General features: G+C 41.3%; 1 protein-coding gene across 2 annotated transcripts; it reads right to left on the reverse strand.

The window, feature by feature from the left end:
- Positions 1-417: 417 nt before the first annotated feature.
- LOC120056510 (zinc finger protein 346-like) lies at positions 418-7,943 on the reverse strand. Of its 2 annotated transcripts, none has more exons than XM_039004688.1 (7): positions 7,857-7,943; positions 6,192-6,295; positions 5,998-6,093; positions 5,546-5,693; positions 5,177-5,422; positions 1,113-1,212; positions 418-901 (listed from the first exon to the last, which is right to left on the reverse strand). In XM_039004688.1, the coding sequence occupies exons 1-7, from the start codon at positions 7,912-7,914 to the stop codon at positions 751-753; spliced, it is 903 nt and encodes a 300-aa protein (XP_038860616.1). In that variant the 5' UTR covers positions 7,915-7,943; the 3' UTR covers positions 418-750. The 2 variants fall into 2 exon arrangements, with proteins under 2 accessions (XP_038860616.1, XP_038860615.1); XM_039004687.1 differs by having other exon boundaries at positions 5,177-5,425.
- Positions 7,944-22,998: the final 15,055 nt, after the last annotated feature.

Consider the following 22,998-nt stretch of genomic DNA (forward strand, 5'->3'; position numbering starts at 1 on the left):
CAACAGGACAATGACCCCAACACACCTCCATGCTGCGTAAGGGCTATTTTACCAATAAGGAGAGTGATGGAGTGCTGCATCAGATGACCTGGCCTCCACAATCCCCTGACCTCAACCAAATTGAGATGGTTTGGGAAGAATAGTCGGACCACAGAGTGAAGGAAAAGCAGCCAACAAGTGCTCAGCATATGTGGGAACTCCTTCAAGACTGTTGTCAAAGCATTCTAGGTGAAGCTGGTTGATTGAATTCCAAGAGTGTGCAACGCTGTCATCAAGGCAAAGGGTGGCTATTTGAAGAATCTCAACAAATATAAATATATATTTTGATTTGTTTAACACTTTTTTGGTTACTACATGATTCCATATGTGTTATTTCATAGTTTTGATGTCTTCACTATTATTCTACAATGTAGAAATAGTAAAAATAAAGAAAAACCCTTGAATGAGTAGGTGTTCTAAAACTTTTGACCGGTAGTGAACATGTACTGGGATTTAGACATGGAGTAGACAGAATGATATAGAGCTGGAGTTGAGATTCATCCATGAGGCAGATACAACACCACAGAAAGAAGAACACCACATATAGGCTGCCCTCTGTCCAGGGATTTTTCCTGACATGAACAGGAAAAAGAACTTGATCCTAGTTGTAACCTGTATTGTAACAAGGACCTAGAGTTTTTCCTGGTCAGGTGATCCTTCTGGCCCTAACTGAGGGAACTGTGGTGTTGATGGGGGGTACTGGGAGGCTCGTCACTCGTAATCTTGGCTGAAAGCACCCCAGTCCTCCTGTACTGGTTTGGCTTCAGGCGTATACTGGTACTCTGACTGCTGGTTTTCTGCTGTGTACTTGTTTTCCGATGGGCTGATGAACATCGGGCTGCTCGCTTTCTTCCCTCTGACACTGAAAAAAAATATTGAAATTGATTAGAACAAAGCCACTAAACATAGAAACAAAATCGTCAGTAACAAGTATTTTCTGCATACGTTAACTGCTGTTTGGAATCAAAACAAACTAGCTTGGCAAATAGTGGGGTATACACTGGTGTACGCATGCAGTGGTTGTTGTTTCTACTGGCTCACTGGGGATTGGAGAGAGAGAGAGGGATACATACTGGTTCTTATGTTTGGAGCCGCTGATGTGTGCCTGATACTGTTCCACAGAGTTCAGTTCGATGTTGCATTCAGTACATGGGTAGCCCTTTACTGTGGAAGCTGGAGACACAGAAGGGACTAGTTGGCAAGGAACTCCATTTTAGACACATAAAACCTACATGCAATGACCCAATACTGCATTGGCACACAATTGATTTGCCTGTACTGTCTGGCTCCTACTGTATATTACACTCCAGAGACACTTATTAACACTTGTTAGAAATAATGGCCTCAACCATATGCAAAGTTCTAAACCATGTGCTTTTCCTTCCACAGGTAGGGTGTCCGTGGCTGTCTGGTCTTACCAAACATAACACTTAGTTTCAGGCGTTTCTTTTACGCCTGCTAACATACTGGTCATATATATGGCATGGCCAATTAATTAGGGCCGATTTCAAGTTTCCATAACAAATCGGGAATTGGCCTTTTTGGACGCTGATTATATTGCAATCCACGAGGAAACTGTGGCAGGCTGACCACCTGTTACGCAAGTGCAGCGTCAAAAGGACCTTGTGGCTGCAAGGAGCCAAGGTAAGTTTCTAGCTAGCATTAAAAACGTATCTTTATATATATATATATATTTTTTTTAAACAATCTTCACATAATCACTAGTTACCCTAGTGATATCATCAACTATGTGTAGTTAACTAGCTTGTCCTGCGTTGCATATAATCAATGCAGTGCCTGTTAATTTATCACCGAATCACAGCCTACTTCAACTTCGCCAAACGGGTGATGATTTAACAAAAGCGCATTCGTGAATAAAAGCACAATCGTTTCACAAATGTACCTAACCATAAACATCAATGCCTTTCTTAAAATCAATACACAGAAGTATATATTTTTAAACCTGCATATTTAGTTAGAAGAAATTCATGTTAACAGGCAATATTAACTAGGAAAATTGTGTCACTTCTCTTGCGTTCAGTGCAAACAGAGTCAGTGTATATGCAACAGTTTGGGCCGCCTGGCTCGTTGCGAACTGTGTGAAGAACATAATTAATTTGCCAGAATTTTACATAATTATGACATAACATTGAAGGTTGTGCAATATAACAGTAATATTTAGACTTAGGATTGCCACCCATTAGATAAAATACGGAATGGTTGCGTATTTCACTGAATGAATAAACGTTTTGTTTTCAAAATTATAGTTTCCGGATTTGACCATATTAATGACCGAAGGCTCGTATTTCTGTGTTTATTATAATTAAGTCTCTGATTTGATAGAGCAGTCTGACTGAGATGTGGTAGGCAGCAGCAGGCTCATAAGCATTCATTCAAACAGCACTTTACTGCGTTTTGCCAGGTAGCTCTTAGAAATGATTGAAGCACAGCGCTGTTTATGACTTCAAGCCAATCAACTCGCCAGATTTGCCTGGCAATACTAAAGTGCCTATAAGAACATCCAATAGTCAAAGGTATATGAATTATATTTATTTCACCTTTATTTAACCAGGTAGGCTAGTTGAGAACAAGTTCTCATTTTCAACTGCGACCTGGCCAAGATAAAGCAAAGCAGTTCGACACATACACATACAGAGTTACACATGGAATAAACATACAATAATACAGTAGAAAAATCTATACAGCATGTGCAAATGAGGTAGGATAAGAAAGGTAAGGCAATAAATAGGCCATGGTGGCAAAGTAATTACAATATAGCAATTAAACACTGGAATGATAGGATGTGCAGAAGATGAATGTGCAAGTTGAGATACTGGGGTGCAAAGGAGCAAAATAAATAAATAAATAAATACAGTATGGGGATGAGATAGATTGGATGGGCTATTTACAGATGAGCTATGTACAGGTGCAGTGATCTGTGAGCTTAAAGCTAGTGAGGGAGGTAAGAGTCTCCAGCTTCAGAGATGTTTGCAGTTCTTTCCAGTCATTGGCAGCAGAGCACTGGAAGGAGAGGCGGCCAAAGGAAGAATTGGCTTTGGGGGTGACCAGGGAGATATACCTGCTGGAGCGCGTGCTACGGGTGGGGCTTTACCTAGCAGAGACTTGTAGATGACCTGGAGCCAGTGGGTTTGGCGACGAGTATGAAGCGAGGGCCAGCCAACGAGATCATACAGGTCGCAGTGGTGGGTAGTACATGGGGCTTTGGTGACAAAACGGATGGCATTGTGATGGAGGCTATTTTGTAAATGACATCGCCGAAGTCGAGGATCGGTAGGATGGTCAAATACAAAACGGTATAGAAATAGTCGACACGTCATAATTCCTATAATAACTACAACCTAAAACTTCTTAACTGGGAATATTGAACCACTAGCTTTCATATGTTCTCATGTTCTGAGCAAGGAACTTCAAACGTTAGCTTTTTTACATGGCACATATTGCACTTTTACTTTCTTCTCCAGCACTGTTTTTGCATTATTTAAACCAAATTGAACAGGTTTCATTATTTATTTGAGGCTATACACCATCCCATCTGGTTTGAGCTTAGTGGGACTATCATTTGTTTTTCAACAGGACAATGACCCCAAAACACACCTCCAGGCTGTGTAAGGGCTATTTGACCAAGAAAGAGAGTGATGAGTGCTGCATCAGATGACCTGGCCTCCACAATCACCCGACCTCAACCCGACTGAAATGGTTTGGGATGAGTTGGACCGCAGAGTGAAGGAAAAGCAGCCAACAAGTGCGCAGCATGGGGGAACTCCTTCAAGACACTCCTTCAAGACTGTTAGAAAAGCATTCCTCAAGAAGCTGGTTGAGAGAATTCCAACATTATGCAAAGCTGTTATCAAGGCAAAGAGTGGCTACTTTAAAGAATTTGTTTAACACTTTTTTGGTTACTACATCATTCCATGTGTCATTTCATAGTTTCGATGTCTTCACTATTAATCTACAATGTTGAAAATAGTAAAGAAAAATTAAAGTGGAAGGCACAGGCTCGCTTTCCATTTCCCCTGACAAACCGGAACATCCAGTTGTTGGGGCCTCGGCAGCGGCTAGGTCTTACCTAGCTATTAACGCTCGCATTTGATTGGCTGGGAGTAGAAATTACATTTCCCTTCAGTATAGGCATTTCTTTGTTTTCCCTTGTTTTACATTTCCTTACCATGTCGGTAGAGCTGGGCGATATGGACAAAAGTCATATTATGATTCAAAGTATTTAGCTCGATAATAAATACAACGACAAATAAAAATGTTTTAATGGACAGTTACTTTACATTAGCGGCAAGGCTCTAGACATTTTTTTTGCAGTGCCAAGTAAGACAGAAGGTAGCCCATGATTTAAAAAAATTAATAAAATAAAAAATAAAAAAGTCATTTCAAACCTATTCAGGATGATTGATATTTTGATGTGCAATCTGTCAAAATAGGATCCTGAAATATATAGTTTTGGCTCTTCGGAGAAATTGCTGACATATTTGTAACTATTGGCTATATTATTCACCACCTGAGGAAGTGGGATGTCAAAACACTTAGCTAACTCTAAATATGATATTGTTGCTATATAAACCATGTAGGCTTATTGATTAATCAGTAAATGTAGGTTATATCCTACCAAAACTTTTCAGCGTTAGGACTAGGCCACTTGATGTAGGCCTAGTCACTGCAAATGGTGCGCTTTGCGCCACGAGCGCATCTAAACCATACTACAGCTTACTCCGGTTGTAAAGTGGTGCAATTAACTAAATATTAAGAGGTGAGAAATAAACTATAGTTGCGTTGAAAACTGTCTCTCCCGCAATTGCATTTTGAGCAATGTCAAATGCTTGTGCTTCTAATAATGCATCTCTCCCTCATCCATGCTCAGTGGGGAGAGGGAGTGGCTCGCTCACAGTAGCAGACAGCAAAACAGGGACATGCAGATAGATTCATAGCAGGAATCAACAATGCATAGGCTATTCCTCAACCCAAAATTAGAAAGGTGTTCCTAATGTTTGGTATATTCTGTGTATATAAATATTTCCATCTCGACTCCACCCATTTTTATCGTCTTCCTAAGGAGAACTTATCTAGGCTTACAAAAAGAGAAAAGCCTGGCCACACGAGGCTGTCCTACCTGGTGCAGTGGATGGCCCATAGGTCTCCATAAGCTTCTGCTGGGTCAGCTGTTTTTTATGCTTCTTGCCTTCATAGTGCTGCTTGGCCATGAGGGGGTTGTTGAACGAGGCATGGCAGATGGAACAGAAGTTGCCCTGGTCGTCCTCGGCTGGGCCTGACGATGCCACGTTGCTAGCCTCTTCTGACTGAGCCTCCTTCTTCTTCTTCTTCTTTTTCACTACTGGGGCCACGGCCTGAGGTAGTGCTACTGGGGAGGTAGGAGGCAGGATATGAAACGTTCGTCAGACAGGAAAGGGGAGTTTAAGTTATATTTTAATTTAAAACAGGCTTTTCTCATATATGGCCATAAGTTTAGATGGACCATTACCTGGGGGCTGGTTGCCAAAGGTCTTCAGTCTCAGGTTCTTGGTGTGCACCTTGCCCTGGTAGTGGGACTCAGCCACCACCGGAGAGGAGAATGTCATGTTACATATATGACAGGCTTTGGAGCGGTCCGTCTCGCCATTACTGCTGGCCTGGAGATGGGGGGGAAGAATACAGCAAAGTACAACAGAGGACACAAAAAGGTTAAGGGCGCTCTATCCATGAACGTTGTCTATTTATACTGGGCTGAGCAGGGCTGGATAAAACCTTTTCTAGCTGGTCCCATGTGGCTCAGTTGGTAGAGCATGGCGCTTGCAACGCCAGGGTTGTGGGTTTGATTCCAATGGGGAACCAGTAGGAAAATGAATGCACTCACTACTGTAAGTCGCTCTGGATGTCTGCTCAATGACAAAATACAACAAAAAATCTAAATGTCTAGCTGAGAAATAAACTTACACTGTCTCCCGAAGGCGACTTGAACCTTTTGATGGTGGGCTCCTCTTCTTTGTGGATGCTCATGTAGCGTCTCACTTTGTTGGCATGCTTTTTGCTCTGAAAAGAATGACAGAATGAAAACATCAGACGCTGCTCTGTATAGTGGTCAAGAAGATGACCATAAATAAATATCAAACTCAAGTGGGATCACCGACCTGGTAATGTGCAAGTTTCTGGGAGTCAGAATTCAGGACAGCACTGCAGACTTTGCACAGGGCATCAGAAAACAGGTCACCATTCTCCTTTATCATTTTGTTTACTGAAAAATAATGTCAGTATTGATTAAAAAAATTAGACATCAAAGATCTGTATATATCCATCCATCTGTGGTATCACTATGATGCTCTTCGGCCTTTGATGAAGCGCTCACAGCTAAGTTAAAAGGCCCAGTGCAGTCAAAAAAGTGATTTCTCTGTTTTATACATTTCACACGGAGGTTGGAATAATAACTGAAAATGATAATTCACTTTTAGCGAAAGAGCTGTTTGAAAAGACCACCTGACATTTATGCCTGTTTTGGTAGGAGGGAGTTTTGGCCTTCCATGGTGACGTCACCATGCAGTAAATTAGTTTTACACCATACCCAAACCGGTCACGCGCCAATTGATTTTGTCCCCCCACACCAAACGCGATCACGAACACGCAGGTTGAAATATCAAAACAAACTCAACCAATTATATTAATTTGGGGACAGGTTAAAAAGCATTAAACATTTATGGCAAATTAGCTAGATGGCTTCCAGTTGCTAGCTAATTTGTCCTATTTAGCTAGCTTGCTGTTGCTAGCTAATTTGTCCTGGGATATAAACATTGAGTTGTTATTTTACCTGAAATGCACAAGCTCCTCTACTCCGACAATTAATCCACACATAAAACGGTCAACCTTTTCGTTTCTAGTCATCTCTCCTCCTTCATGCTTTTTCTTCTTTGGACTTTATATGGCGATTGGCATTTAACTTTTATAGTTACCACAATGACAGACCAAACTCAGTTAATCTTTAATTCACCCATGTAGGTATAACCAATGAGGAGATGGCATGTGGGTATCTGCTTCTATAAACAGTGAGAAGTGTGAGAGGCAGGACTTGCACCGTGTTAAGCGTCACAAATAGAACTGACTTCTATTTTAGCGCTTAGCAACGCAGACGCAAATTAATTGAACAACATGTGTTTGAATGTATTTTGCAACGCTCACGCACGCAAGCGGTGTGGTCAGCATGTAATAAGAAAGAGAAGTCCAAACCTCTGCCAATAGCATACCCCCCACCCCCCTCCGTTCTAACTGACAAATTGCTCTTTGTTAAGAAGCGGTTTCTTTTTTAACCATTTTCATTGAAAGAAATCACAGTAAGGTACTAAATTGTTACCCAATTTTTTTTTGATAGAGGTAACAGCTGCATTGGACCTTTAAATTGGAGTACTGCTTTATGCGTGGTTGTTGTTATTACGTTAGCTAGCTTAGTGGTACTAACGTTACTACACTAGCTACTGATTTGGCCAATTTACTTCAGACACATAAATAAATACTAAGAGTACATACAAATCAATGCAGTCCTTCGTAAGGCCAAGGTGGCTTTGAAAATAGCTTGCCGCTAGGTAACATTACTCCTTCACTGATGCATTGCATCGACCTTGGAACTTGCTGCTCAAATGGCTAATAGCTAGCTAGAATAGTGCAGATGTAGGTATTGCTAGCGTTGATTGTTTATGCTCTGCTCACACGGGCTATGGTGGTAGCCCTTGGTTTTGGCTATAATAAATAATGCATACTAGACCAAAGTGGATATCCATTATATTGAGCAAAGGAAAACATCAGCTTACCCTCCGCCGCCCCTGAAGGTAAATATGGAAAATCTCCATTTGGTTCCTCGAGCGCCATGTTTTCTGTCGTGTCAGCAGCAGCGGGCACACGCGTAATCGTGACGACACCAAAGAGCTAGCTTTCAAGACAACTGGAAATCGGAAACTTTTGGCCCATTCAACAACAGAGCGATACGAACCTTGTTTCAGCAGGATGTTGTATCTATACCTTATGTCATGCCTTATTGGAATGGATTTATTGATAATATCTGTTGGAAAAAAGTTTGGATGTTGCCACACACATACCTACTTGTTAACAAAATTAAGGAGGTTTCCTTTAAAATTATTCATAAATATTATCCTGCCAACCACTATATGAAGAAGTTTAAGGAAAACATAAATTCAAATTGCTCCTTTTGTAATGACCACCCAGAAACAGTGTTGCATCTTTTTTGGCATTGTATACATGTAAGAAAACTGGCAAGACATCAGTAGATTTATAATTAAACACATGTATGAATATTTTACACTATTGTGGAGAGATGTACTGCTTGGATTCTTTACATACGATAAAAATAAGCTGAAACATTTTTATGTAATTAATTTCATTATTCTTTTGGCCAAATTTCAAATACACAAATGTAAATTTACTAACAAAAAAACACATTTTCTTACCCTACAAAAATAAATTTAACTGTATTTTAAGACTATTAAATACTCTACTAACAAAAAATCTGTTAGAATTGTAAGTGTATGTATGTCCCTTAAGGTCCTTGTGTAATTGTAATGTGATATTGTACCCCCTAGCTCGATTGTCCATTATATATAATCTATATATACTTGTGTTCCCTTATGTACTTTCTGTATTGATTTGTTGTTAATAAAAAATTAAAATAAATAAACTGGAAATCGGAAAAAACTAGGTAAAATCATGACGTCGGTGATCTTCAGGACGGAAAGTCGGAGCTCTAGGTTTAGAAAGAGGTTAGAGTTCCCCTATTTGGAATTCCGAGTTGGATGACGGTTCAAAACGACTTTTCCCAGTCGGGGCTCGTTTTTTCCCCCCGAGTTCCCAGTTGTCTCGAATGCACTGAAGTCGGAGATTGCCGAGTTCGCAGTTGCTTTGTATGAATAAAAATGCATTAATAAATAATGAATGAATGCACACAAATGCATCAATACATAACTAAATGGATGAATCCACACATAGATAAATCATTAATAATGATTTTTTTTTTGTATTTCTTCCTGCAATATGATGAGGGGGTGTCAAGCAAACGTATGTGGGTGTTGTCTAACACCATTGGTTGATCAATGCCACAGCGCTTTGAGTGAGTGCATGATAAAGAATAACATCAAGACGAAGCAGCTGCATTATAAGTGGGATGCACTGTTGAGCGCTACATCCTGAGGAGTTCGTGCTGATTGTACGGAGATTGTGACAGCCGGTTAAATGGCGTCCCTTGAGAAAGCAAGAACAAGATGTCAGATGTGCAGTATTATCATAAGGAGACGTATACTTGGAATACGGAGGAGGAATGGAGGGAAAAAGAGAAGCAGAGGAGGTCTAAGAGAGAGAGGGAGGAAGATGGTGAGCTTGAGTCGGTTAAAAATGGCAGAAAAAAGGGAGATGGTTTGTTGAAGAAGAACGGTAGAAAGTGTAAGCAGAGTGAGCTGAAGACAGGAGGAGAAATGGAAATGAATGAGGGCGAAGTATCGGAGGTGGTAGGTGTGGTAAAGTTCTTGGAACCCGAGGCTTGCACCGAGGGACAGGATAAAGTTGAGTCTGTGACATTAGGAGTGAAGTTTTTGGGAAAAGTGGACCCTTGCCTTTTGGCTGATCCATTTGTGGTTTTAGGGTGGGTGAAAACAGAGTTGGGTATAATTGTTTGTGTTTCTACTGGTCATAGGGAGAAGACGCTCGGCGTTAAACGAATGGGGGCAAGACGTGAATTGTTTCGCTCTCAAGAAAAGGACTCCATTGAAAGGAGTGATTACTGGGGTAGCAGTAAATGTAAAAGTTGACCAACTGAAGGGGCAGATTGTAACAGCTTTCTTCCTGGGATGAATGAGAGGACCAAAATGCAGCGCAGTTAGTGTTCAACATGTTTAATCAGCAGATAAACGGTGAACATTAACCCATAACAAAATAACAAACGTGAAAGCCGAGACAGTCCTATCTGGTTCAGAACACAAACACAGAGACATGAAACAATCACCCACAAACAAACAGTGAGAACAGCCTACCTTAATATGGTTCTCAATCAGAAGAAACATCAAACACCTGCCTCTAATTGAGAACCATATCAGGCAACACATTTAACCCAACATAGAAACAGACAAACTAGACACACAACATAGAATTCCCACCCCGCTCACGTCCTGACCAACACTAAACAAGCAAAACACATACGAACTCTGGTCAGGACGTTACACAGATTCCTGGTATTTGTGATGCTCGTTGTTTTGTGCAATGCAGACAGGGTAACAGAAGAGTCATTGTCTGTTCTTTTGAGTTTTGAAGTTGAGTCTTTGTCCGACAAAGTGATGTTTGGATATATAAAAGTTATCCTGTATGAGCTTTTGTACCAAATACATTACGTTGTTACAGGTGTCAAGCTTATGGGCACATGGCAGCAGTGTGTAGGAGGGAGGTTCCTAGGTGTGAGAAGTGTGCAGAAGGGCATGAGACAAAGGAATGTGTAGCATTGGGGAAAGTAGTGGTATGTGTTAATTGTAGGGGTATGGGCTGGGGATCATGCAAGAGAGGCAGATTGAGGTTTAGATCGCTTAACAAGAGTTCAGCACCACGGCCAGAATGCACAGTACTTTCCCCTCTGTGTTTAATAATGAAAATACCTACCAAAAGGAGAACATGGATGTGGTTTATTTCTGTGCATGTTAAAAAAGTAAAATAAGTAGCATATCTGGACATGATGTACTATAGATATATCTGTCAACATATTCATACACATGATGTATAATCCTGTAATATGATTCTGGCCCGGGATGGCAAAAATATATTCTGTGGCCCTCCACGGAAAATAATTGCCCAGGCCTGCTCTAGTTTAAAATGGGTATGCACCAAAAACACAAGAAAGAGAGAGAGCTCAACATTACATTTAAACTACCAAATCAGTGTGAGGAGTGAAGTCTCTGATGGGTATTGACTAGAGTAATGAAGTCAGATATAGTTTCTGACGTCGCTATGCGCAGGATTACTGAGTGGTGAGAGTCAGTAAGAGATGATCTGTGCCTTGACTTAATTTCATCACTGAAAATGTCTGTTCACATACATAGGTTGACCCAAACAGTACAAACATCTTCTGAGCATGACTCCTAATCTTTGGAAAGTTTTGTTAATCGAGAGATGCATAGAACCTTGTCAGTGACATTGTTTTGAATAGTTCTCTAATCACTGCATCAGACTGAAGATCGATAATCTCAAGTTGCAGGTCAGTGGGAGCGTTATCCACATTGAAGGTGAAAGGATACTTCTCCTGCTGATCATCTGATAGGGAACAGACTAGTAGTGTCGGAAGGTGGGTGAGATTTTTGGCTTCTATTTGGCGGGTCAGGAAGAGTAATTTTCCCTATAAGGCTTGACAAGGCTGTACATCTGATGTGTGGTAGGGGAGATCTGCATGACCCGACTGTCTCTTCCAACAGTGAGACAAACTGCCTGTGGTTTAAAGATTTAGTGACTGTATCCACAACATGGCTCATTTTCAGAACACATTCCCAGAGCACCTCCTGGTGAATAATGCAATGCAGGAAAATAATTTTCTGATCTGGGTTCAGCTCAGCTACTTGATCTTGTATCCTTTTCAAAAGGCCAACGCTTTTTCCTGTCAAGTTTGGGCACCCATCAGTGGTCACACTTTTCAAAACTCAGTTGCAGCTTTGTCACACACTTATTAACCTGCTCCAATAAAATCTTTCCCTGTGGTTGTGCTCTTCATTGACTGCACTGAAGCAAGATCCTCTGTAATTTCAAAGTCTGGGGTTATGCCTCGTAAGAATATCAACAACTGCGCCGTGTCACATACATCACTGCTCTCATCCAGGGCCAAGGAGAAATAGGTGAAATACTTTACCGTCTTTCAACTGTTGTTCCATATTCTCTGGACACGGCGTGTCACTGTTCATCCTGACAGGGAAACATTTTCAAACAGCTCTTTCTTGTAGGGGCAAAGTATTGCTGCAGAGTCAATTAAACATTCTTTAATGAATTCACCCTCAGCGAATGGATTGCTATGTTTAGCTATTTTGTGGACAGTACATAGCTAGCTATCGCAATTCTGCTTTTTGCAACTGAGAAAATAACTGTTTCGATGCACTTGCCCTCTGCTCAGACGACATATTCCTATATTTCTCTGCATGCTTTGTCTGGAAGTGTCGGGACAAGTTGTAGTCTTTCAAGACAGCGGTGCTCTCTTTGCACACTAAGCACACAGCTTTCCCTGATACCTCAATAAAGAAATGTTTCGATGTCCACTCTTGCTGGAACATCCTACATTCATTGTCTACTTTCCTTTTCCTTAAACTCATTTTCTGCAAAAATCAAATGAAATGTTATTTGTCACATACACATGGTTAGTAGATGTTAATGCGGGTGTAGCGAAATGCTTGTGCTTCTAGTTCCGACAGTGCAGTAATATCTAACAAGTAATCAAACAATTTCCCAACAACTACCTAATACACACAAATCTAAAGGGGTGAATGAGAATATGTACATATAAATATATGGATGAGCGATGGCCGAGCGGCATATGCAAGGTGCAATAGAAGGTATAAAATACAGTATATACATATGATGAGTATTATAAGATATGTAAACATTATTAAAGTGGCATTATTTAAAGTGGCATTGTTTAAAGTGACTAGTGATCCATGTATTAAAAAGTGTCCAGTGATTGGGTCTCAATGTAGGCAGCAGCCTCTCTGAGTTAGTGATAGCTGTTTAGCAGTCTGATGGCCTTGAGATAGAAGCTGTTCTTCAGTCTCTCGGTCCCAGCTTTGATAAACCTGTACTGACCTTGCCTTCTGGATGGTAGCGGTGTGAGCAGGCAGTGGCTCGGGTGGTTGTTGTCCTTGATGACCTTTTTGGCCTTCCTATGACATCGGGTGCTGTAGATGTCATGGAGGGCAGGTAGTTGCCCCCGGTGATACGTTGTGCAGACCACCCTTTGGAGAGCCTTGCGGTTGAGGGCGGTGCAGTTGCCGTACCAGGCTGTGATACAGCCCGACAGGATGATCTCAATTGTGCATCTGTAAAAGTTTGTCAGGGTTTTGGGTGACAAGCCAAATTTCTTCAGCCTCCTGAGACACAGCCTGTCTGTGTGGGTGGGCCATTTCAGTTTGTCTGTGATGTGTACGCCGAGGAACTTAACAGTTTCCACCTTCTCCACTACTGTCCCGTCAATGTGGATGGGGGGTGCTCCCTCTGCTGTTTCCTGAAGTCCACGACCGTCTCCTTTGTTGTGTTGACGTTGAGTGAGAGGTTGTTTTCCTGACAGCACACTCCGAGTGCCCTCACCTCCTCCCTGTAGGCTGTCTCGTTGTTGTTGGTAATCAAGCCCACTACTGTTGTGTCGTCTGCAAACTTGATGGTTAAGTTGGAGGCGTGCATGGTCACGCAGTCGTGGGTGAACAGGCAGTACAGGAGGGGACTGAGCACGCACCCTTGTGGGGCCCCAGTGTTGAGGGTCAGCGAAGTGGAGATGTTGTTTCCTACCTTCAACACCTGGGGGCGGCCCGTCAAAGTCCAGGACCCAATTGCACAGTGCGAGGTTGAGACCCAGGGCCTCCAGCTAGATGATGAGCTTGGAGGGTACTATGGTGTTGAATGCTGAACTGTAGTCAATTAATTCTTACATAGGTATTCCTCTTGTCCAGATGGAATAGGGCAGTGTGAAGTGTGATGGCGATTGCATCGTCTGTGGACCTGTTGGGGCGATATGCAAACTGAAGTGGGTCTAGTGTGGCCAGTAAGGTGGAGGTGATATGATCCTTGACTAGTCTCTCAAAGCACTTCATGATGACAGAAGTGACTGCTACGGGGCAGTAGTAATTTAGTTCAGTTATCTTTGCCTTCTTGGGTACAGGAACAATGGTGGCCATCTTGAAGCATGTGGGGACAGCAGACTGGGATAGGGAGCGATTGAATATGTCCATAAACACACCAGCCAGCTGGTATGCGCATGCTCTGAGGACACGGCTAGGGATGCCGTCTGGGCCAGCAGCCTTGCGAGGGTTAACACGTTTAAACGTTTTACTCACATCGGCCACAGAGAAGGGGAGGGGTATTATCCTCAAAGTGGGCAAAGGTGTTTAGTTTGTCTGGAAGCGTGACGTCGGTGTCCGTGACTGCTTTTCTTTTTGTAGTCCGTGATTTCCTATAGACCCTGCCACATACAGTTGAAGTCGGAGGTTTACATACACTTGGGTTGGAGTCATTAAAACTCTTTTTTTCAACCACTCCACAAATTTCTTGTTAACAAACTATAGTTTTGGCAAGTCGGTTAGGACATCTACTTTGTGCATGACACGTAATTTTCCCAACAATTGTTTACAGACAAATTATTTCACTTATGTATCACAATTCCAGTGGGTCAGAAGTTTACATACACTAAGTTGACTGTGCTTTTAAACAGCTTGGAAAATTTCAGAAAATGATGTCATGACTTTAGAAGCTTCTGATAGGTTAATTGACATAATTTTAGTCAATTGGAGGTGTACTTCAAGGCCTACCTTCAAACTCAGTGCCTCTTTGCTTGACATCATGGGAAAATCAAAAGGAATCAGCCAAGACCTCAGAAAGAAAGTTGTAGACCTCCACAAGTCTGGTTCATCCTTGGGAGCAATTTCCAAATGCCTGAAGGTACCACGTTCATCTGTACAAACAATAGTACGCAAGTATAAACACCATTGGACCACGCAGCCATCATACCGCTCAGGAAGGAGACGCGTTCTGTCTCCTAAAGATGAATGTACTTTGGTGCGAAAAGTGAAAATCAATCCCAGAACAACAGCAAAGGACCTTGTGAAGATGCTGCAGGAAACAGGTACAAAAGTATCTATATCCACAGCCAAACGAGTCCTATATCGACATAACCTGAAAGGCCGCTCAGCAAGGAAGAAGCCACTGCTCCAAAAACCGCCATAAAAAAGCCAGACTACGGTTTGCAACTGCACATGGGGACAAAGATCGTACTTTTTGGAGAAATGTCCTCTGGTCTGATGAAACAAAAATAGAAATGTTTGGCCATAATGACCATCGTTATGTTTGGAGGAAAAAGGGGGAGGCTTGCAAGCCGAAGAACACCATCCCAACCGTGAAGCACGGAGTGGCAGCATCATGTTGTGGGGGTGCTTTGCTGCAGGAGGGCCTGGTGCACTTCACAAAATAGATGGCATCATGAGGGAGGAAAATGACGTGGATATATTGCAGCAACATTTCAAGACACCAGTCAGGAAGTTAAAGCTTGGGTCTTCCAAATGGACAATGACCCCAAGCACACTTCCAAAGTTGTGGCAAAATGGCTTAAGGACAACAAAGTCAAGGTATTGGAGTGGCCATCACAAAGCCCTGACCTCAATCCTATAACATATTTGTGGGCAGAACTGAAAAAGCGTGTGCGAGCAAGGAGGCCTACAAACCTGACTCAGTTACACCAGCTCTGTCAGGAGGAATGGGCCAAAATTCACCCAACTTATTGTGGGAAGCTTGTGGAAGGCTACACGAAACATTTGACCAAAGTTAAACAATTTAAAGGCAATGCAACCAAATACACTCAATTAGTATGTAAACTTCTGACCCACTGGGAATGTGATGAAAGAAATAAAAGCTGAAATAAATAATTCTCTCTACTATTATTCTGACATTTCACATTCTTAAAATAAAGTGGTGATCCTAACTGACCTAAGACAGGGAATATTTACTCGGATTAAATGTCAAGAATTGTGAAAAACTGAGTTTAAATGTATTTGGCTAAGGTGTATGTAAACTTCCGACTTCAACTGTATATCCCAGACACGATTGAATGGGACAAGTAGACAAAGTGAATAGAAGTCAGTGATTGCATCCCTAACAGTTTGTATGAATGACTGGCTACATACAATACATGTTGCCAGAATGGCTGAGAGAGAGTTGCTGTACTCTCTGGTAAGGCCCTTGCGTCCAGTACCACTGAAGGCCGCAGTGTTCAGTCAGGCAGTGTAACCATCCAGGTACACGTCACCGCATGCAGTGGCCTGATGACAAATGCATTATGCACCTTTAAATCACCAAAGCCATGTTAACATTTACTCTACATGTTTAACAATGCAACCCTTTTGTTAGTGTCATTGATATGGAAATTCACACACAATATTCAGTTCATAAGCATTGACAAATCGGGGGAGGCAATCCTGGCACTTCGTGTTTTTAATTTAACCAACCTGGAAGACGAGGTGTATTGAATTTACGCAATTATTGAACTGATCAATTATCTCAGTTGGTCAGGGCTGCATTCAGTACATAAAAACATGATAGCAGTACTGTACAGAACGACCAGTTGAAAAACGGGGAAGGGTTGGGTTGTGGGTTCAAAATGCTCCATAGCCCTTTAAATACGTCACTCCTTGCGTCAAGCCACACCCCGGCACACCCACTGAACAGAGCAAACATATCTCAGACTGTTTAAGAACGTTTTGGGAAAGTGTTGTTCAGCACAAACCGTTGTGCAATGTAGAAAACGTTCAAGTGAACTGAACGCACCCCTGGTTTAGGGCCTAGTTGTAACAAAATCCTGCAATACCTGCGGCACTCCAGGATCAGGGTTGCCTACTGTTAAGTGACTGCTGTGCAAAGTATTGGGCAACAGCTTTCTTCCAGGGCCCATATTCACAAAGCGTCTCAGAATAGGGAGTGATCTACGATAACCTCCCCAATGTCAATGTAATTGTGAAAGTAAAATGGATCCTAAAATCAGTACTCCTACTCTGAAGTTCTTTGTGAATCGCAAGCCTGTCAGCAATGCCACTCTACCTGAAATGCAACAAAAACATAAGAATTAGCTTAGTCAGTCAATAACTTGGTTAACTATACTGAACAAAAATAAACCCAACATACAACAATTTCAAAGATTTTACTGACTTACAGTTCATGAGGAAATAAGTCAATTGAAATACATTTATATCTATGGATTTTACATGACTGGAATACAGATGCATCTGTTGTTCATAAATACATAAAAACACATGGGCCTCAGGATCTCATCACTGTATTTTTGTGCATTCAAATTGACATAGATTAAATGCAGTTGTGTTTGTTGTCTGTAGCTTATGCCTGCCCATACCATAACCCCACAATGGGGCACTCTGTTCACAACGTTGACAGCAGCAAACCGCTCACATGGTCTGTGGTTGTGAAGCCGGTTGAACGTACTGCCAAATTCTCTGAAACAACGTTGGAGGTGACTTATGGTAGAGAAATTAACATTAAATTATCTGGCAACAGCTCTGGTGGACATTCCTGCAGTCAGCATGCCAATTGCACACTCCCTCAAAACTTGAGACATCTGTGGCATTGTGTTGTGTGACAAAACTGCACATTTTAGAGTGGCCTTTTATTGTTCCCAGCACAAGGTGCATCTGCGTAATGATCATATTGCTTTTTGATATCCACACATGTCAGGTGGATGGATTATCTTGGCAAAGGAGAAATGCTCACTAACAGGATGTAAACAAATTTGTGTACAACATTTCAGAGAAAAGCTTTTTGTGCTTATGAAACATTTCTGGGATATTTTATTTCAGCTCTTGAAACATGGGCCAAACACTTTACATGTTGCGTTTATATTTTTGTTCACTGTAGGTAATGAAACACTCATGTAAAATGTGCACAAGCCTAATCTTCCAAATTATATGGTAACAGTCTAGTTGCAGTGAAATTAGGAGGGGCATTTTTCTTGTCAACTTTCAATCACCAATTAACAGGCAGGGGAACAAAGTAGTTTGTCAAAAATGGTTGAATAGTCAGTAACTAGTTAGTCTTTAAAATATAGCTACAAATTACATAGCTAGTTCTTTTGTACAGTAGCTAAACTGAACTCTGACAATGGAGTAAACTAAATGTTAGCTAGCTTTACCCCAGCAGCTTTCTGGCTAGTAATGGCATTATCAGCTTTATCAATCAGATGAATAGCTAGCAAATATATTCATACACCTGTCCCCCTTGTAGCAGCTTGCTGACCCAAGTTTTTGATGCATGCCTCCACACGGAAAAGCATGTCATCTGGAGTTGTGTTTTCAGCAGCGTTTAGCCAAAACAGTAAAAAGTCCCGCATTTAAACGGATGCAAACGGATACAAATAGTGGAATCATGCCAAATTTGGACTAAATAATGCTTAACAAGTTTGTAATTTTATATTAATTCAACAAAAGACAATTAGTTAATTTGACAAAAAGGACAAGTCAGTTAAATCGCACCGTGGATGTATTAGACTTCATAATTGCATTGGGGGTGTACTTATATTTCACTGTACAGCCTTACTTATGGATCTTGTGTCCATGATATGGGGTAACAGCCTACTCAGTGACACCCACAGAACACACGTGAAGAATTCACAGAAATATTAGCATTTTAGCTCTTATTGCAGGATTTTGACTGGTTAATCACCTCCCCAGTCAGTCGATTGTGAAATGAGCCACATTATCCCACCGGTCAACCTACTATTTGTATTGAACTTTCATATTGCAATGTACAGTCTTTACTAGGGATCTTGAATCCATGAAATGGGGTATCAGCCAGTGGTGTAGTGCAATTTTCTTTAGGTGAGGGAGTGCACATGATCTAATATCAAAGTTCGTACTGACAGGTATAGCCTATTGAATATCATTGTACATTAGGCCTATGCATAAAATGCAACCTCCAATTGCAATGTCTTCTACCTATGCCCACACAGTCAAATGTTTTTCTATTTTTTGAATTACTGTTCCGCAGGCAAATTAAGGCAGATGGCATTAAACTATTAGGTTTTCTTGTAGGCCTATTTTGTTGAAATCCAAGCGTACCCTGCCTGGTTGCACGCGTTGTTACATTTGGGCTGCATGAGGAAATAAATGTGACTATTCAGCTTCAGATAAGAAATTACATGTTTTTGGTGTAATATAGGCCTACTATGCTACAGTAGTCTTCATACTATTATATTTGGTTCTGTTATGTTAAATACACAATCATTGTGATCTTGCGAGACATTGATTCAGCTTTGATCTATCTTTACTAAATGAGCACCATTGTGAGAAGTGAATCTTATATTTGTAATAAGTGAGGAGTAGGACTATTAGGCGTAGGCAACAGAGCTTGAGGGTTATTTTAAGCGATTTGAGCGCCCTTCGAATCATGGTGGTGAAAGGACAACACCATAACCAAGAGGTGTCACATCGTTCTGGGTTCCACTGCGCAAGAGGGGTCCCGTGGAGTTTTATGAACATCAAGGCAGACACGCTGGGAATTTGGATCCTAGATCTCATTGGTGTGATGTTCTTATGGTTGATCAGTTTGTCTGCATAGGCAATAGATGTGGTACGTTTCTGTAAGGTAAGCAATCAGACACTAGGTCAAGTTCAAGTGTGTTGTAGGCCTACAGGAGCCCCAATTCCATAGCAAACTGTTGAGGACAGCCGTTTAAACAACCCCTGGTAGAATTTTCGATCTGTTGCTGTTCTAGTTACTTCGGATTTGGCACACTCAGTGGTCAAGCCACAGACAGAGCGAAAACAGGGAAGAAACCATAATTTGCCTACAGTACCAGTCAAAAGTTTGGACATACCTACTTATTCAAGGGTTTCTTTATTTTTTACATTGTAGAATGATAGTGAATACATCAAAACTATGAAATAACACAAATGGGATCATGTAGTAACCAAAAAAATAATAATAAAAAAGTGTTAAACAAATCAAAACATATTTTATTTAGGAGTTTCTTTAAAGTAGCCATCCTTTGCCTTGATGACAACTTTGCACCTGGAATGATTTTCCAACAGTCTTGAAGGAGTTCCCACATATGCTGAGCACTTGTTGGCTGCTTTTCCTGCAGTCCAACTCATCCCAAACCATCTCAACCATCCCACTTATGTTACGAATCCCTTTGGCCCTGCAGTCTAGGGGAGATGGAAACGAGACCCGTAACATATCTCATACAAATCATAATAGTGAAAAGGAACAGTGAGAACTAATAACCACAGACAACTTAAATTTACCATCAAACACTAATGGTTTATTTTTTAAACACACGGTAATGGGGGGGGGGGGGGGGGGGGCTGAGCTGGACCCAAGGAAAGAAATAATAAATATCCAAAAACACCCCTAAGCTAGACTTGCCTGCTTCAATACAGCTAGTTAACTAACCAATAAAATACAGCGGATGGTCCGCCCAGTTCTAACTAGTGCTTAGACAAAGTATTCCTACGGGTAATGTATGCCCATGGGCGACTTGGCTTTGTACCCCTTTTTCCCACCATCAAACAAACAGTCAAACACCATAACAAAACATACTCACATAATACCGGACAAATGTGACATGTGACATGTAGGAGCAAAAACCAACTCAATCCAAAGACACAGCGAAAACAACTGACTGGGAGGAGATGTGATTGGGTAAGGGAAAAGGAGCAGGTGTCTTCTGATTGGCGACTGATTGGCGGCACCTGTGGATAGGGCAGAAGGAAAGAAAATACACACACAGGATACCTGTATCCGTAACACTCCCACCCTTAAAAGAGCAACCCTATATGGATTGCTACCAAAGTATACCCACAAGATCAACAAACAAAGGCAACCTCACGAAACATACAAAAATCATCAATTTTTACACACGAGACAATGCATCTGCCAATACATTTTCAGAACCCTTTTTGTGGCGGATCTCCAAATTATAATTTTGCAAAATAAGCGCCCAATGCATAAGGCACTGGTTCTGGTTGTACATCCGGTGGAGAAACACTAAGGGGTTATGGTCAGTATATACGATCACTGGTAGGGCACTGGAACCAATATATACTTCAAAGTACAACAAGAAGCTAGAGCTTCTTGTTCGATGGTTGCATAGTTTCCCTGACATTTGTAAAATTTTCATGAAAAATAACAAACAAGATGATCCACTCCACTCTTGTCCTGCTGCAGTAGAACAGCACCAGCACCTCTGGCACTAGCATCTACCTCAAGTTTAAACGGTTGTTCAAAATCCAGAGCAGCAAGTACAGGGGTATTAAATAAGAGTGCTTTAGCAGTATCAAAAGCTACCTTACAATCAGGGGACCACTCAAACAATCTTGCCGGACTGAGCAAATCGGTCAATGGAGCAACTACCGCAGAGAAGTTTTTACAGAAACTATGGTAGTAGCCAACCATCCATAAAAAGCGGCGTAGCTCTCGTCTGGTGGTAGGTGCGGGGAATGCAGTTATAGCCAAGACCTTGGCATCCACAAGGCGCACCTGTCATCTATAAGTCTCTTCTTATTGGTGTCCTTTAGTAGTGGTTTCTTTGCAGCAATTCGACCATGAAGGCCTGATTCTGATTTACCTCCCTAATCTTACTACATTTGCACACACTGTATATAGATTTTTTCTATTGTGTTATTGACTGTACATTTGTTTATCCCATGTTTAACTCTGTTGTTTGTCGCACTGCTTTGCTTTATCTTGGCCAGGTCGCAGTTGTAAACTTGTTCTCAACTAGCCTACCTGGTTAAATAAAGGTGAAGTAATAAAATAAAAAATTCACACAGTCACCTCTGAACATTTGATGTTGAGATGTCTCTGTTACTTGAACTCTCTGAAGAATTTATTTGGGCTGCAATTTTTGAGGCCAGTAACTCTAATGAACTTATCCTCTGCAGCAGAGGTAACTCTGGGTATCTCTTTCCTGTGCCGGTCCTCATGAGAGCCAGTTTCATCATAGCGCTTGATGGTTTTTGCGACTGCACTTGAAGAAATGTTCAAAGTTCTTGAAATGTTCCGGATTGACTGACCTTCATGTCGTAAAGTAATGATGGACTGTTGTTTCTCTTTGCTTATTTGAGCTGTTCTTGCCATAATATGGACTTGGTCTTTAACCAAATAGGGCTATATTCTGTATGTCAACCCTACCTTGTCACAACACAACTGATTGGCTCAAACGCATTAAGGAAAGAAATTCCACAAATTAACTTTTAACAAGGCACACCTGTTAATTGAAATGCATTCCAGGTGACTACTTCATGAAGCTGGTTGAGAGAATGCTAAGAGTGTGCAAAGCTGTCATCAAGGCAAAGGGTGGCTACTTTGAAGAATCTCATATAAAATATATTTTGATTTGTTTAATACTTTTTTGGTTACTACATGATTCCATAGTTTTGATGTCTTCACTATTATTCTACAATGTACAAAATAGTAAAAATAAAGCAAAACCCTGGAATGAGCAGGTGTGTCCAAACTTTTGACTGTTACTGTACCTATAGGCTTCTATGGCCTACATATTCATGCCATCATTTTCCTTGAATTTGTGTGGTAATTAAATAGAATCTTTCAGAATTAATTTTACAGAAATATTTTTTACCAGCTCAGTCTATTCTGAAATTGAAAAAAGTGAGGGAGCACTACTCAGCACAAAATCCCTGGTATCAGCCTACTCAGTGACACCCACAGAGCACAACTGAAGAGTGTACACACATATTAGCATCATAGCTCTAATTGCAGGACTTTGACTGTGTCAATCACTTCACTATTCAGCCTATTGACTGGTGAGCTAATGTGGCTTATTTCACAGTGGTGTCAAAGTCCTGCAATAAGAGCTACGACCTTAATATTTGTGTAAACTCTTCACGCTGTGTTCTGTGGGTTTCACTGAGTAGGCTGATACCTATGGATCTTGGGTCCATGAAATAGGCTAAGGCTGTACATGGCAATATAAAATGTCCAATACGCACATTAGACTGACTGGTGAGGTGATTTTCCACAGTCAAAGTCCTGCAATATGAGCTACACCGCTCATATTTGTGTAAAATCATCACAGTTGTGTTCTGCTGGTGTCGCTGAGTAGGCTTCTAGCCCGGCAAAATAAATGTATGCACGATAGCGCACGCGCGCATCCGGTTTGGTTACCTGTTTGAAATGAGCATTCCAAAGAGAGCACATTAC

The sequence above is a fragment of the Salvelinus namaycush genome, chromosome 12 (assembly GCF_016432855.1).
Source record: "Salvelinus namaycush isolate Seneca chromosome 12, SaNama_1.0, whole genome shotgun sequence".
Classification (NCBI taxonomy): domain Eukaryota; kingdom Metazoa; phylum Chordata; class Actinopteri; order Salmoniformes; family Salmonidae; genus Salvelinus; species Salvelinus namaycush.

Coding starts and splice junctions, on each gene's coding strand:
- LOC120056510 (XM_039004687.1), bottom strand. CDS start 7,914: ATGGCGCTCGAGGAACCAAATGGAGATTTTCCATATTTACCTTCAGGG. Junction 6,094..6,191: donor AGAAACTTGCACATTACCAG/GTCGGTGATCCC, acceptor CATTCTTTTCAG/AGCAAAAAGCATGCCAACAA. Junction 902..1,112: donor GGCTCCAAACATAAGAACCA/GTATGTATCCCT, acceptor ATTTTTTTTCAG/TGTCAGAGGGAAGAAAGCGA.